We start from the raw sequence: 16236 nt of genomic DNA on the forward strand, positions 1-16236 counted from the left end.
AGGCTAGACCCGTGCGATCATAAAAAAAAAATTAAAAAAATCAGCGAGAGCAAGCAATATGTGATCAATCGTCCTGGAACATTCTGGAGGTCACCACAATTTTGCAATTTCCGTTGAGGTATTTAGTTTTATACAAATGGACATTTGAGTGACCTCAGACAACATTGTACACATTTTCATTATTATTACTGGGGACAGAAAAAGCACAACATATTCACATTCCACTTTCATTTGTACATTTTGGTTTACAGAGTTGTGCGCTGACTCGTAGTCTATCTTAATTTCACTGTAACTTAATCTAGAAGAGGCAGTGCTCTGCATTTTTAACCAATCGTCTCTCACATTGCATCATCGCTGTCTCTTTGTGTTTTGTCCCAGGCCATCGCATTGCCCCCTATTGCCAAGTGGCCTTATCAGAACGGGTTTACATTCAACACCTGGTTCAGGATGGATCCCTTAAATAACATCAATGTCGACAAGGACAAACCATATCTCTACTGGTGAGTAAACAAGTGCTTACATGTGTGCGCTCCGTGCGTCCAATGTCTTCAGCACGTGCCCAGCTCTCTCACAGGGGTGCTGTAACATTATGACACTCGAGAGAAGAAAATGACACTTTCTTGTTTTTCACCGATCGAATTGCTTTGATATTACAGATCATTTCCTGTCTACAGAGTCCTATAAAGCAAACCAGCAGCTGTATTGACGAAGAAATATGCTGTTTGACACACTGTGAACTACTCCAGTTTCCTCATCCAAACAGATTGTGATTGTGATTATTTCAAGGATAAACTAGTTTTTTTTTTAAACACAGATTTTCACACACAGGCAACATTTATGTAATGCGGTTTGTGAAAGGGCCTCATTCTTTACAGATCATGTTCATGAATTACCATAAAGAGAGAGTGAGGGGAATTAGGTGAGATTATTGAGATTAAAACCCGTGGCAGCATGAACTACAGCGACTGCTGCAGTGGGAGGCACTGTGGAGGTATTCATTGAGATTTGAATATCCGCCACATTAAGCCCTCATACCTTCTCTTGTTGGGGCTTGTGGGTAATTAGTGCTAAAATCAATAACAGAATAGTGCAGTGATATCCGGCTGCCGTTCCTTCTGTTTATGAGAGGAGCTCCGGGGGTAAATCAGTCAATACAATGGGACACATAAAAGAGTTGTAGAGCGGAATGCAAGAGAAAGTGGAATAATAAAGATGAAAAGGCAGAGTTGGCTGACAAGGAAGACTGTTCACACTAATTGGTCAGAGATAACGGTATCGTTAGCTGTATCGTCTGCCAGCTGCCATTGCTTTACCTGAATCAAACCGTTTGAATGAAATAATCTACTCACCTTGAAAGGACTTGTTCTGCGTCTCTCTGATGTGAAACATCAAAAAAAGAAGGGAAAAAAAAAAGAAATATTGCCTTAGTTGTTGGTATTCATGTGGCAACGATACCTCACTGACAAAGTCACAAAGAAAAGGCTGCGATATGCCAAGATAATCCTGTTTCTATGCATCGTGGCTCAGTGGCAGGGCACGTAGACAACAAATAAAAGAAGAGTATCTTCAGAAGCGGACCAAGGTTGCTGCTTTCCACCTGATGTGTAATCACAAGCGGGCTTGTCCGCCGGAGCGTCTCGGGTGGCTCAGCGGAGGCTCGGCGTGAGGCTCTGCAGCGCTCGAGCCCTGCATGCGCCCCACAGTATTAAAGCCTCTGCTGTCTTTATCTGCTTTGTCAAAGAAGCCCGTTTGTTTTAGATGGTCCCAATGGGCGGTGGCGGTTGGAGACTTTGAAGATAGTAGCCCGCTATGGCCCTAAAAGACTGTGGGAGTGTAGTACATCTCAGCAGCGCAAAAGATGTTCAGTACAAGCAGGGATGGAATAGAGAACTGGTGTAGTATTGTGAGGTTGTTTGTGTGCGGGGGCCTGTACAGAGTCTGCTCATATTGTGAACAGGTGGCAGTGTTGACATATCTTTTATCTGCCTGAGACAAAGCGCTCAGAGTAGAGGGATTAACCATCACTGAAGTGCGCTCCTCAAGTCTTCTCCTTGCGTCTTCGTCTTTGTCGTCGTTACCACGCCTGGTCAATTTGCAATCGTTCCGGTCTCACCCTCAGGAATTTCCCTGTTCGAGCTGGTTAAGCAAAACATCATTCTTCTCACAACGATCGGAAGAGATACCTGTCATTTAAACCAGAAAATTGCTTTGTCTCCTGTCTTGCGCGAGGCAGTCAAAAAATGATCTCGGCCCCAATCTAATAATGCTGAACGAAGCCACAAGGTAATTTCCTTTATCGGTTTGAATGATTGTGCAGTATTGTGAAGAAGGAAACATCCAATAGAGTACTTAGTAGTGGTGCGAAACCTTCTACCTTCGCGGTTTTAAAATACATTGCGTACGTTAATTAATTCGGTTTACCCTGTCAAGTTTGCAGCTCATGTGAGATACTGCGCACGTTTCTGTTCACAGCTTTCGGACCAGCAAGGGCATTGGGTACTCTGCACATTTTGTTGGTAACTGCTTGATCGTGACATCGCTCAAGTCCAAAGGAAAAGGTTTCCAGCACTGTGTGAAGTACGATTTCCAGCCCAGGAAGGTAAGAGCAGCGTTGGCTTTTTAATCATGTGTTTTCAGCTGTTACGCGCCATGCGGTTATGTTATTTAGACCAGAGCCATTCGGATTGAAGCAGCGGATTCTCAAGACAGGCGTAGCAGCTCCTCCGAGTGTATGTAAGCCACTTCTGAACATGGTTTGCATTATACCAACCGCTACATGCTATAATTGCACATTGCCTGAGCTGGAAGGAAAGTTCAATGCTTCAGATTTCATTTGGGGAAAAAAAAAATCAATTGCAGCGCTGTTATAACACACCCTAAAATTTTGGCTACACTCATTCCCACCATCAACTGGTCTTTTGTTGTCATTACCAATTTGTTTGTCCACACATCTACCTGAAGTGTTTAAACCTGCCCAGAGTAATCTTACATGTGTAATTGGATGTAAATGCAAATGAGAAAATGACACTTAATTTAGCGTGGAATGTTAGTGTTGCGTTGCTTTGCCACTAGAGAGGCGGAGCAGGCTCAAAGCGTGCGTCAAACAATGAGAGACTTCACATAACACCTGGGAAGCAGCATTCATCCCACTTCTCCTGCAACAGAGCAGGCATCGTTTGGCAGTAGCTCTTAGAGGATAAAACATGTTGAATTAAGTTTCTAATTGATTTTGGCTCAGACATCTGCAGATTAGTGTCGTTGTAATTTATCTGTGGGCAGCTTGCACTCTTCCCCTCAGCCATGAATCCTCTTTTAAGTCTTTACCTTTTGTGTGTCGACTGCTGTAATTTAATTCGACTGCTCCCAGTGCCCTTCATGGGTTAAACTAATGAAAAGTGGGCAAACAGTCACAAACGATGCTAATTCATGAGTAGTTTGAGTGTTTTGAGTCCATCCTGTGTTGCGAAATTGCATTCATGTAGTCTGTAGGGCCAACGTTGTGAACGGCACATCTTGTGTTGTGCTATGTTACAGTTGATTCATTTGTTTACTGATAACGGGGAAAAAGTCAAATTACTTAAAGTCTTTGATGAGAGCTGAGAAACTGAATTGCTGCAAGCTCTTGACCAGCCTGAGCTGCTGCTATTGTTCATGACAGCGTGGTTAGTTGATGCTACTGATGCTGGTCTGAAGACAATAGAAGAAGAACCCTGTAGGGTATCCATTTGTTTGTCATCAAGTGAAAGGGATTTTAATTGTACTTGTATGTGACTGAATTTGGTTTTCTTTGTTCAACACTTTCCAAAGCTCTCATATAATATGTGAAATGATGTATTAATGTACAATCTGCATCACTTCTATGACAATAATCACACTTTAATGTCAAAACTCTATACAACTCTATAGTGTACCTTTTATGTTTTCCAAATAAGTCACTGAGATCCTAAAGTTTGGATTAAATTGGCGAAACTGACCCCTCTGTTTTCAGCTTTACAAGTTAAAGAGGCAAAAAGATGATCCGAGGAAGGAGAACATTTTTTTAAAGACCTTCATCAATGTTAAATCAAAAGAACTGTGCCGTCAGTGCTACAACTACTGCTGCAGCAACACAGGATGTAAGATAAAGCCTTGGATGGAAGCAGACAACTTGAAGAAGTGAAATACAGCTACAAAATGTTCTTGTGAATAAATAATCTACAGCTACTGCATTGGAAATTGCAAGCAACGCAAATTAAGTTTAGATTACTATCCATACACAAACATATGTTCCACTTTACTGACTTTTGGGTTTACGTTAATGAATTCAATTTTGGAGAGCTGTTGACAAACATTGAACTCTGAAGCAAATCATTTTTATTTTAAAATTTAAATTGTTGGAATATTCCCTTCAATGAACATTTTAATAATAAGTGAATAACGACAGACAGCGTCTGACATGGCTTCGTGCGGAGTGAAAATGACTCGTCTTGCCTCCTGTTAGCCTTTTCTCTGATGTATTATTCACAATGTTCACTGCTGATTTCTGAACATTAGATAGCAAACCTCACAGCCGTGGCTCTCTAGTCTTTTTAAAATTAATCGGATGAAAGAGAAACAATTTAGAGAGCTGACCAGATATGTTGTTGATGTTCAACAAACCAAACTCAATTGTTGTTTTAGGTAAGTGTGGTCAAAAGAATGAAGTGTAAAGACGTCTTCAATAATGACTTACTTTATAGGTCACCTGTTCTGTAGCTCACTAATAAAATGTTTTCCCTCCGACTCTCTTCTCACCCTCAGTGGTACATGATCAGTATAGTTCAAATCTACAGCCGCTGGAGGAACAGTGAAATCCGATGCTATGTTAACGGGCAGCTCGTTTCTTATGGAGACATGGCCTGGCACGTCAACACAAATGATGTAAGTACTCTTATTTTTTACTCCTCCTCCCTATTGGCGCCTTCTTTTTCCCTGGTCTTGATGTTTTTTTGGCTCAGGACTGACTGAGGCTGCCAAATTGGCGTCTCTCATGGCCGAAGATGGTGCCATCCATACATGTTCAATAGCGCTCATTGGGCAAAAGGAGTTTTACTCCGTCAACATGGATTTCTCTCAGATATATACATATATATTTTTAAATGTATTATTAATTTACATATCTGCTCTGCGGTAGAGAGTGGAAGATGGAATATCTAACATTTGAACAGCAGATTTATGTACAGAGTGAAACATTCTTTAATGTCAGCATCTACTGTAAATATGTGAACAGAAATTGCGGATGCCGTCAGACGGAAGCTTTCTTGTTTAAAATGTATGATATTTGCACGCTTTATACCTTTTTATCCAAAAGGAAACCTGTTGTTAGCCGTAGCTCTGTGAGGCGGGGTAGAAAAGCAATTTACACTCGTCGAGATGAGAAATATTTTAAAAAGGTGTGCTTCACGCTGTAGCTGTGTATTTAAGAAAAAATTGCACAAATGACAGGTTCAGATGCAAGTGTGGTTTGTACAATATCCCCCCCATTGAAAAAAGCAGCTTTGACTTGTTATGGATAGATTTTGTGGAAAAATGTTCCCACACCTGAAAAGAAAGGTGGCATTATTCTGTTGAGGGTTTTTATCCTGTGAGGCTGCAAAACCAGCTCCATTGCAAAGACACCGACTCAAACTACAGCAAGAGAATAGTCTAGATTAGATTAGCCTACAGTATTTAACCAAATGAGGTGGCTTGAACAAAATCACATCACTGTCTTTACATAAGCCACAGAGTACAATCACATAACCAGTTAACTACAGACTTCCATCCAGTAATCCAGTAATGTATCTATGTTGTTGTTTTTAGCCTCTTTTTTTATTTTAATTTTATTATTATTAGTTGTATGTGTTTGTCATACTGTATTGTATCTGTGCTGTTTGGGCCTCTGCTGTTTTGAACTATCATTGCAAATGAAAAATTGGTTCTCAACTGATTTTACCTGGTTAAATAAAGGTCTATTATTAATAATAATACTAAAGATACAGTACTAGGCCAACAGTGATACATACCGGCAGTCTCTGGTAACATAGAGTAACATTAAAAAACAATCATATTATCTATATAATATTCATTCTCTACTATTGAGGCTGATATTATAACCTAAATGTTGCCATTCATATGTATTGTTTCCTCCCATGGTGTTATTGTGTATTTTGCCTAAACAGATGGATTACTGCCATCCCTCTGTTCTATATCAATATGACTGCAGCTAGAAGTCTTAATACATGTTTTACATATTTTCACAAGCTGTAGGGAAGGTTTATTTTGTAGGTATCGCATCACTTATGAATCAGATTGGACGGGCTTTTCAAGGGTTAACTGTAAGACAAGCTTGAGATTCAAAATTCTAATCTGTCAACAAATCTGATGTAATTTTTTTCCCCCAGTACCAGTACTGTTTAAGCCTTCATACGGACTGTTTTGTCTGCTGTTAAACAGCTTCTGCTGTTGTACGTTTACTGTAATTGTGATCCTGATTGCAATCACAGTACATATTCTCCCTATCCTAAAGGTTATATTAAGGTTTCCTATCTTTGTCAATCAGTGATGTTGTTTTCCTCTTCCCGATTGAAATTGTCAAGGTGGACACTGAAACAGCGCAGAAGGGGATGTTGCTTTTAATAGTTATACTGAGAATACAATTTCCATTCCCAAAACATTAAGCGGAATCAAATATTGTACTTTTTTGACCTCTTTCTAAGTGTGTGTGTTTGTCTGTGTGTGTGTGTGTGTGTGTGTGTGTGTGTATTTTCTTCCCTTCAGTCCCAAAGCATAAAACAGTGCGGCCTTTTCTTCATCTCTCTTGCAGAGTTATGATAAGTGCTTCCTTGGGTCCTCGGAGACAGCCGACGCAAACAGAGTATTCTGCGGGCAGCTCGGAGCCGTCTACGTGTTCAGTGAAGCCCTCAACCCTGCGCAGATATTTGCAATTCATCAGCTAGGACCGGGCTATAAGGTATTCACTTGAGGGTGGCTAAATTAGATTACATGTAAGCAGTCTGTATCACCTATCAGTCTGTGAACTCAATGCCCAGTGCTGCCCTGCCACAGTTCCTCCGCCATGGTGTGTCTCTGTCCTCAGAGCGAGGCTTTTTCCTCCCAGATAAACGGCTGCATAAATTACCTTCTTCTTGGAAATAATGGCACAATGCACCGAGGGAAGCGAACAGGCCCTCTGAGGGGATAGAGTCCTAAACCGACTTATATCAGCTGCAGCAGGTGTAGCTCCCCCAAGCTTCTTGACAAAGACCAACAGATAGGGAATATAGAAAAATGCTGACCTACCCAGAAGGGGATTCAGTTAATCACGTGGGGACTATTCTTGTTGTATTTTTTATTGCACAGTATTTACTCTCATACACAAGTATTGCACTTATCTAGAAAGAGATACAAAGTGTGCATCTAGGTTGTTATCATATTCAGAGACTGCTCTCACTGTCTCACCTTTCCTGTTAAGCCCTGCACTTTGTCACAAATGGATGAATGACACGCACTGCCCTCTCAGTTTGGACACAGGATGTGTCTCAGACAGTTCACAATCATTTTACATCAGTTATGCTTTTCTCCAGCTGCTTCCAGGACAAAAATGGTCTTTATTGTATGGCAGGAAGGAATATTAGTAATTTTCATGTAAAGCCTACACTGTGAGGTTGGTGAGATGGATGTCTGGGATTTCAATCAGGTCTATTAATTCATGGGAATTCCAAAGAGAAGTCTTTGTTTAGTCTTTTCGACTAATGGCAGGTGGCTTGCCATTTACCTCCTTAATTGTGGTTCTAGACCTTCTATTATAGAGGTAACACACAGGGGAGCAATCCTCCAGATTTCACTCAACAATGAAGAGCATGTCCCGGGGAGACAATTACCTGCATTTGATGAAGCTGTGAGTGGTGTTGGTAATGGCGAGCATGATCGAGCCAGTCGGGTGAGTTGGGGAGGAAGGTCAGAGAGTTGTCAGACCCACTGATTGGTTGTTGTAATGGGAGCGCTGTCCAAGCTACGAAAGGCTGTCCGTTTTAATTGAGAACTGCCAGAAAGAGTCTGAGTGCAGCAGATCACGGTTACAGTTTGTACGTTGGACCTTCTTTATATCTGGTTTAACTCGTCTGCTCAGCTCCACAGCCAGAGGAAAAAAAAACAAATGTGTTTGATGTATTTTGTGATCATGGTCCTCTCCTCCATGTTTGATGTCTGACACGCTTTCCCTTGCTCACACGGTGTATTGAATGTAACTGTAACTTCTGCAGTTAGTTGAAATGCAGAGGTTATTGCAGCCGAGGGTTACTATTTCTACTCCACATTATGATTTATGGCTGAAAATCGGACAGACTTGTTAGTATAATCTGTTCCCTGGGCTCTTATTACAGTATGGAAATTACATTCTGAGATGGACTCTCAGTTATTTAATTTTAAAGTACTAACATCTTTTGCTGTATATTGCCATCTCTACGATTTGAAACCTTCCCAGCTACCTAGAGATAACATCAAGGGACAGTGTTGGGTCTACAAACAATGAGGCTGACTGTCATATCGGACTGGCGTCCATCACTATTGTTTAGCCGAGTTCATACGCTCTGGTGAAAGTCCAAAAAGTGTGGGCTGGAGGATTTACACATAAGAATTGCCTCACAATTGTGTGCGATGTCACTCAGGATAAGGAAAATATTTTGCAATGTAAACTGGCAACAGAGGTTTTCTTTTTTTAATGTTTATTGCAGCTCTTGGAAAGCGCCTGGTCTGCAGTACATAAAGTAACGTCTGTCGGAGCAACATCCAACGACGGCTTCCCTGAACACAAAGTATTAGTAATTTAGTTGACTAGTCAAAACAATTAGGCCATGACTTTACATCTTTTCATATGATGCACTCAGCTATTTCTGTCTTTGCCCTCTATCATCACTACCATATGTGCTCTACATGCGTCAAATTAGCCCATTGGCTTTGTTCCAACTGTTCTCTGCAGCATGCACCACAGCTTGCTGTGGACGAGACTACGGAGCTGCACAGTCCTGGTCCCCTCGTCGGGGAAGACGAACATTATCTCTGGATAGCCGCCATGCAATAATACAATATTGATGTAGAACATTAAATGACAAGCTCACAGATGACAAGACATTTTGAGATACTATACAGGCCGACACATGTAGGCCTGTTTGCATTAAATAAGCAACGTCTATGGAGACATTCATTAAAGATTGAATAATACCACCAATGTGCCACAATAGAATATGTTTGATGTGACATTTTCTCTGATCTGGATTAGAATACACTTTTGGGTATCAATGGATACACGAGCAGGAAGTAGTCGCGGTCATGAGACAATAGCCAAGTTGTTCAACATTCTTCTGTCTTGTTATAAGCAAACAATAGATACTTTCCCTGCATCAGCATCTGCAATTAATAATAAGATCGCTGAACAAATACAACTGCGGCAGATTAATTTATGAGAAGTTTAGCTTCTCTAAACTTGTGTATGGTGTATGGTTCCACTTTGATGGCCCGAGGTTATCTGGTTATCCATTACTGCCTTCACACCAGCTCAGATGAACCCTACTGAAGGCTAAAAGTGAAACTTGCCTGAGTTTGCTTCCACTGAAAATATCGCTAATCACTTCACTCTGGCAGATAAACTTTGACATTAGGCCAGTACTTTTATACACATTCTTATTCCATATGTATATTTAATATTCTTCTTCCTGTTTCATTTTGTTTTATTACCGTTCCACTGTTTATTTGTATTACTTGATTTTTTATCTTTATTTACTTGTGAGCGGTGCTACTGTTATCCTGTCATTTCCCCACTGACAAACTAATAAAGGATTATTTTATCTTATCTTACATTAATACTGAAAAAACTTTGCATCCGTTTTCGACATCGTGAATTCATTGTAGTCGCACTCAGACTGCACACCACTGTGTCGTGGGAGAGTCTCCAGCATGTCCAGCATCTGCCTTTTTCTCGTCGGGAGTTGTGAGGGTGCCCCTGGTCGATGACAGCCCTCGGCACTGGGAGGAAAGGAGGCAACTGTATTTATTTTATACGACTGGCCGGTGGAACAATACTGTCATGCTACAGGGTTTGTTACAGTAGCCGCGGCCCATGAGATCATTATTTTCACACTGCAGCAGGTCTCCCACTAAAGTGCAGGGAACTAGAGCTTGTTATTTCTTGTCACTCGGGTTTCACGAGTAGGAACTTTTGAAGGATGTTAAAGACTACATGATGATATGCATGCTGGCTGCCGCGTGGACTCGATCACAGCGGACGAACCGAATGCCTCTTCTGCATTTTTATCATCTGACTTTCAGCATGTCATTAAATGTAGCTCAACCCTCACCATTTCTGAAACCTTCCCTGTAAAACAACTGCTAAAAAAATGCTGCCGGGCAACAGACACAATATAGATACACATGGATTTGGGCTAATATTGTTAATTTGTCCAAAGTAAAATTACGAAATTCTAGGATCAGTAAACATATGGAATTAAAATTAGAAACTGCTTTGATACAAAGAGATCTATGTAGTGTTGTGCGATATTCGTAGGAGGTAAAAATAGTAGACGTGGTATTAAACAAGTTGTACGTTTCCTCTAAAACCTTCCCCCTCTTTTCATTCTGATTGCCCGTAATCCTTGTTACATTGACAACACGAGTCAGCTCACCTTCATACCCGATTACTTCTTTGCTGAACACAAGCAGCCCAGATTGAAACGCTTGTTAGGCAGGTGCATGAACCCTGTTTGCTGGTGTTGCTTACTGTATTCATCTCCAGTCCCTCTGGGACCAGACGGTTGTTTCCCCACGATTACTTCAGCCCTCCCTGTCTCTCTTTATCTTATCAGCATTCACTTGCTGTTCCTGATTCAGAGAGGGAAGGAAAAACATTTCTCTCATTCATTAATAATTCAACCCCCCTGATTAGAGGACTTGATTTCCGTATTAAGCCTATTCCATTCACACTGCATAGGCAGATTAATTCAGCTCATCTGTCCGCAGCTAATTGATTAAGTAAATTAAGACTAGTCTGTTATCGATCAGCTATTTGTTATGTCCGCCATAATGAATGTGGGGCTGAGCTATTGACCAATGGAACCTCTTGTTCTTTTTTCACAGCCATCAAATGTCTTCAGACATAATGCAATTTAATGACACATGTGACACATTAAAAACATATAAGACACTGGTTGAGCCTTATACATCATCACTGTAATTATTACATCATCATGTCACTTATGAATTCATTCATAAGAATTCAAAAAGGGTCAGAGAAGCAGATGTAGAGTTGCTGTAAGGTGTGTAGATGGATCTCAGTTTGATGTAATTTAATCGTTTTTCTCTCTTTGGTCTGAGGAAGATGGGCTGAAATTCAATAAATTTATCTGATCAATAAACACTGAGTATATATTTTAATCTCAATAAGTATCTGCACAGTGTTTTGACTCTGAGTCTGGTTACTTTGGTTGTAAAGTGACACAGGAATCCCATGCTAAATTGCAGACAGTTTGAATTTGAACGTTTTTTCAGCCGCGCTGAATAAACTCTACTCTTATTTGCTCCTTTTCCACGAGTGCAAAGCCTATTTGAACAGGAGATACCTAGAGAGGTTGTAAAGAAATATAAATACCAGCAGAAGGAAACCTATGCTTTGTTGAACATCTTAAGGTGTGTTAAGTCAAAGACCGCAATCATAGCACACACTCCTTTTATAATACCCCTGTGTCTTCATGAGGATTGAGCATTGACTGCTTGGCTTGAGATTGCTCCAGAACAAGCTGGAGTAAATGCCTGGGTCGAAGTAATGCAGGTAAACAATCATCTGCCCCGATTCCTCCTGATAATTGTACTCGGCAGTAGAACTTAAAGATTGTCATCAAACAGCGTTCCCACAGAGATCGAAATGGAAGGCTACAGCTTTAACATTCAAAGTAAAAAACTAAAGGAAATTGAATGAAAACATGGACGCAACATATACTAACATCAAATAGCATATGTCACATTTCATGAGACATAAAGATAAAAAAAAAACATTCAAATGTCCACTCTGCGAAATAAAAACGTATTATTGTTACATTGTATGCCTCTTTCATTTGAAATGGAACAACTGTCCCTCTGTCTTATCTGTTTGCACCTCTAATGAAGCTTTTCTTAAGCAAGGTAACTTTGTACTGCAGCGTACTGTTGCTATGAGCCCTGCCACCAACCTCTGCTTTGTTGTTAAGAATAGTTTGCATCCTTAAAAGCAAATACATTTTCTTTGTGTTGGTGGTTGCAGCATTGCAAATTTTTTTTCCCTCCTGTAAAACACTCAATTCCAAGAAAGAAATCTTGACCTCGCGAATAAAAAACACAAAAGTTATCATTAAAAAATAACACCTCGGAGACATCGATAAGGTGCATGTGCAGGAAGGAGTAACTCAATCTCTCAGTCTCCCTGACTCAGCTTAATTTGTTTTCTCTTTCTTTTTTCCCCAGAGCACATTTAAGTTCAAGTCAGAGAGTGATATCCACTTAGCAGAGCATCACAAGCAAGTGTTATATGACGGTAAGTTGGCCAGCTCCATCGCCTTCACCTACAACGCCAAGGCCACCGACGCCCAGCTCTGCCTCGAGTCCTCGCCCAAAGAAAATGCCTCCATCTTTGTCCACTCACCGCACGCGCTTATGCTCCAGGTCAGTTGCATTATCCAAGCGAGATATGTCCAAAATATTGATTCATTCATTTCTATTGCACTCATTTTAAAATGGCAATACAAAGTTCTGTTTTGTTTGGTTTGTGTTATCCTCACAGGATGTGAAAGCCACAGTGACTCACTCCATCCACAGCGCCATCCATTCCATCGGTGGGATCCAGGTGCTCTTCCCGCTCTTCGCTCAGCTGGACTACCATCAGCTGAACGACAGCCAGGTGGAACCCTCTGTATGGTGAGGAGTAGAAATGTTGTTACTCTACAAAATCCTTTCACTTCTTGGAAATCAGGGTTGATGCCTTAGAAATTGTGCACGGGAAATTGGCAGTAACTGAAGCTCAGGTGTGAATGTTTTTAATTTTTAAATCGTGAACCCTATTACACTTAGCAATGAGCGTATTTTGACGATCTTTAAAAAATCTTCTAATTGTAATGTAATGCAATGTGGTCAGAAAAAGAATAGACAAATCTGTATTACATCAAGTATTTATTTCTGCTTGGTATACTGTATTTTCCCTTGTGTATTTCATTCAATACGTACATCAATACCAATACGTCCATGGTAAACCACTGCCTGCTTAAAATACCAGCAGATTTACAGCTTTCATGATTATCTATACTTTCTGGTTCAAGACTCCTCTCATCCCCGCCATCCTGAGCTGGTCAGTGCAGCACTTCCCTGCTGCGCCCCGTATGGAGCCTGAGCTCTGCTCTAATCCTGTGATAGTTCAATGACAGCAGTACCAAATAGACGCGGCAGTGGCCACACAGCAAGCACAACCCCGTGATGCCCAAAGTGCACTGCCTCTGCACTTTCCTTTCATCTCTGCTTTCTGTTCCTCTTTCTCCCCTCGCTATCATGTCGAGGGCCTTTCTCCATCGCACTGTTCAAGATTCAAGATATTTTAAATGCCACATGCACATATAGCAGGGTAACTTTGTACAATGAGAAGCATATTTTGCTGGGTCCTCCTAACAAATAGAATTACAATAAAAGGTTAAAAAAATAAGGCAAAAATAAACAGCATTGCACAAAAATAAGGCACAGAATGTGATGACACTATTGCACAATTAGTGTATAAAGTGCACTATGCATTGAAATGTACAAGTATGGCCGTGACATGAAGCCACAGCAGCAGCCGTTCACAGTTCAGTGATGTGTGTGTGAGCTGTTCACCAGCCTGATGGCCTGTGTCACTCTCCTTTACACAGTTTGTCCTTGCCTTGGCTTTAAGATTGAGCTTTTGAAACAATTCACTCCATGAAGTCCTTGAATCTGCTTTGGCGGTTCCCAGCAGCCCCCTGGAATAGTCGTTTAAAAACATTCCTTTTCCTTATCATATTAATCTGTGCCACATTGAATCCCAAACAGCACAGACGTAACTGCTCTGCCAAATTGGAAGGAAACTGTGTTTGCAGTGAAGGGTCATAGGCTAAACCAAGAGCACAGAGTTGATTGTCACCCATGTCTGTACGTTGTATCCTTTGCTCAATTATAGTCAAGTTGGAGCCTACTGCTCCAACTGCGACCAAAGAGGAACTGCAAACAGACAAGGTAGACAAACAGACGCAGTTCGACGGTCACATTCGACCGTCTGAGTCACGCATGTGTTTGTTCAGCATCCGTGGTCAAGCCTGCACAAGAGTGATTGTGGCCTTGCGATTGTTGAGCTAGAGCGAAGGCCACCAGAGGATGTGAAGGAAAGCCGATTAAGAAGTGTCAGCGAGCAACACTGTCTCTCAGCCAAAGGCTTCAGCTCACAAGCCCTCCAACAAAGAACAAAATCGCTTTCATTGCACTGCTTTGCCCCGATGAACCTGTTTCACCCCACACACGCGCACACACACACACACACACACACACATCCGCAGTACATACACACCCTGTTGCAACTCGTCCCTCAGACCACTCTCTCCCGAGAAAACGCAGCGAACCCAGGCTTTCTTTTGAACCGAAGAGGGATGAAAGCGGTGAGCTAGAGTCCCCCAGCTGATTGCTGACATCCTCTGAAAATGACATTGTTTTTTGTTTTTTCTTCCTGCCACACTGTCGGCTCATGCTGCTGTATTTTATAGAACAAGTTCTCTGTGTGTGTGTGTGTGTGTGTGTGTGTGTGTGTGTGTTGTGTCTCTGTTTGAGATGTTTGTGTTCTTGTTTTTCAGTGCCACTCTGCTGGCCTTCCTAGTTGAGCTGCTCAAGAGCTCTGTGGCCATGCAGGAGCAGATGCTGGGAGGAAAGGGCTTTTTGGTGATTGGATACCTGCTAGAGAAGGTACGCTAAAGCCTCCTCTACATACTGCTGCTGTTTGCTAACCTCCGTGACACAGCAGTTCTCAGGAACGTTGCCATTTTCTAAATGAACTTATTTCAGCTGACATACAGAAACCGTCTTCTTCACACTTTTGCTCCCAGTAAATTATACGATAAACCAATAGTCTGGGAACAGGCTACTCATCGCAGCATCATTTTGTTCCTCACTTTGAATTGTGACTAGAACAATTAATACGTCTAACTCTTCATTTCTGGTTTGAGTGAAACAATAAATGGTAAATGTTCTGCTTCTGAAACTCCCCACCATCAAGGTTTTGCCTGCGCTCACTGAGCCTTGTTAACAGTCTGATCCTCCATTGCCTCTAGCGGAGTCCTGAATGTGTCTTTGAACTAAACAGAACCGGAGGAAGAACAACACAAAACTGCTTCTCATCCCTTTTCACTCCCTTGGTCTCTCTCTTTCCACATCAATCTTTATTTACACATTTTGTGATGCAGATCTAGCAGCTTGCCGGCCTCCCCAGAATGCTGGCTCTTTTAGGGCACTGAGAAATGACTCCACTTTGTCACTCGGTGACTTGCCTGCCTGCTGGCTTCAGCTGCTGTTAACTAACAGCCAGGCAGAGTCGGCACCTGAGAGCTGCGTTTTTTGTTTTTTTTTTCCTTCCCGCTGCCAGGTTTCACACTTCCGCGTATCGCACCATCTGCTCATGATCTGTTAATGCCACACCTTCCCTTCTCCCCGTGCCTTCATTTTTCCCACTCTCTTGCCCTCACCGAGGCCCCACCTGTGCAGAAAACAGGTGCCAGACAGAAGCCGGATGAATGTTCGTCAAAGTGAAATACTCTGCAAAGTCAAGCTTCTGCAACTTGCCTGAATTTGTTTAGACCACATTTTTTTATTTCACAAAGCTGCAGCCGGAGGCATTATGTCGTCAGGATATCTGTCTGTCCATCTGCCCAGCCTATTCTTGTCTCTCGGGAACAAGATTTCTTCAAATTTCCCACAAAAGTGAACTTGGACTGATTTTAGAATTTAGATTGTTAAAGGTCCTTGTGACCTCACACAACAGACATGCTAATTAAGACAATTTCACACTATCACATAATATCTAATAGCATAAAATGATAAGGTGACATGCATATCGCCTTTGCCACGACATGAGTAAAATAATAGATTGCACAAGAGAAGTGGACGTGGTCATCATAACTTCACCCATTGGTTTGTGGAATACCGTTTTGAAGCCTTGAGTTTGTCTACTTG

The 16236-nt window shown here is 41.6% G+C and overlaps 1 protein-coding gene across 14 annotated transcripts in view; it reads left to right on the top strand.

The window, feature by feature from the left end:
- Positions 1–16236, top strand: part of nbeab (neurobeachin b) — a 185803-nt gene that overhangs the window by 47206 nt on the left and 122361 nt on the right. For all 14 annotated transcript variants that reach the window (XR_011077909.1, XR_011077907.1, XR_011077908.1 and 11 more), the window contains exons 5-11: positions 379–500; positions 2473–2599; positions 4780–4899; positions 6824–6970; positions 12487–12684; positions 12803–12936; positions 14865–14973. Coding sequence is in view for 6 of the 14 variants with exons in the window: in XM_068584573.1 (XP_068440674.1) it covers positions 379–500; positions 2473–2599; positions 4780–4899; positions 6824–6970; positions 12487–12684; positions 12803–12936; positions 14865–14973 (957 nt within the window). In the remaining 8 variants the exon portion in view is untranslated. The remainder of the gene's footprint in view (positions 1–378; positions 501–2472; positions 2600–4779; positions 4900–6823; positions 6971–12486; positions 12685–12802; positions 12937–14864; positions 14974–16236) is intronic.

Source organism: Clinocottus analis, unplaced genomic scaffold, assembly GCF_023055335.1.
Source record: "Clinocottus analis isolate CAN_PGR_092001 unplaced genomic scaffold, fCliAna1.0.p SCAF_2, whole genome shotgun sequence".
Taxonomy (NCBI): domain Eukaryota; kingdom Metazoa; phylum Chordata; class Actinopteri; order Perciformes; family Cottidae; genus Clinocottus; species Clinocottus analis.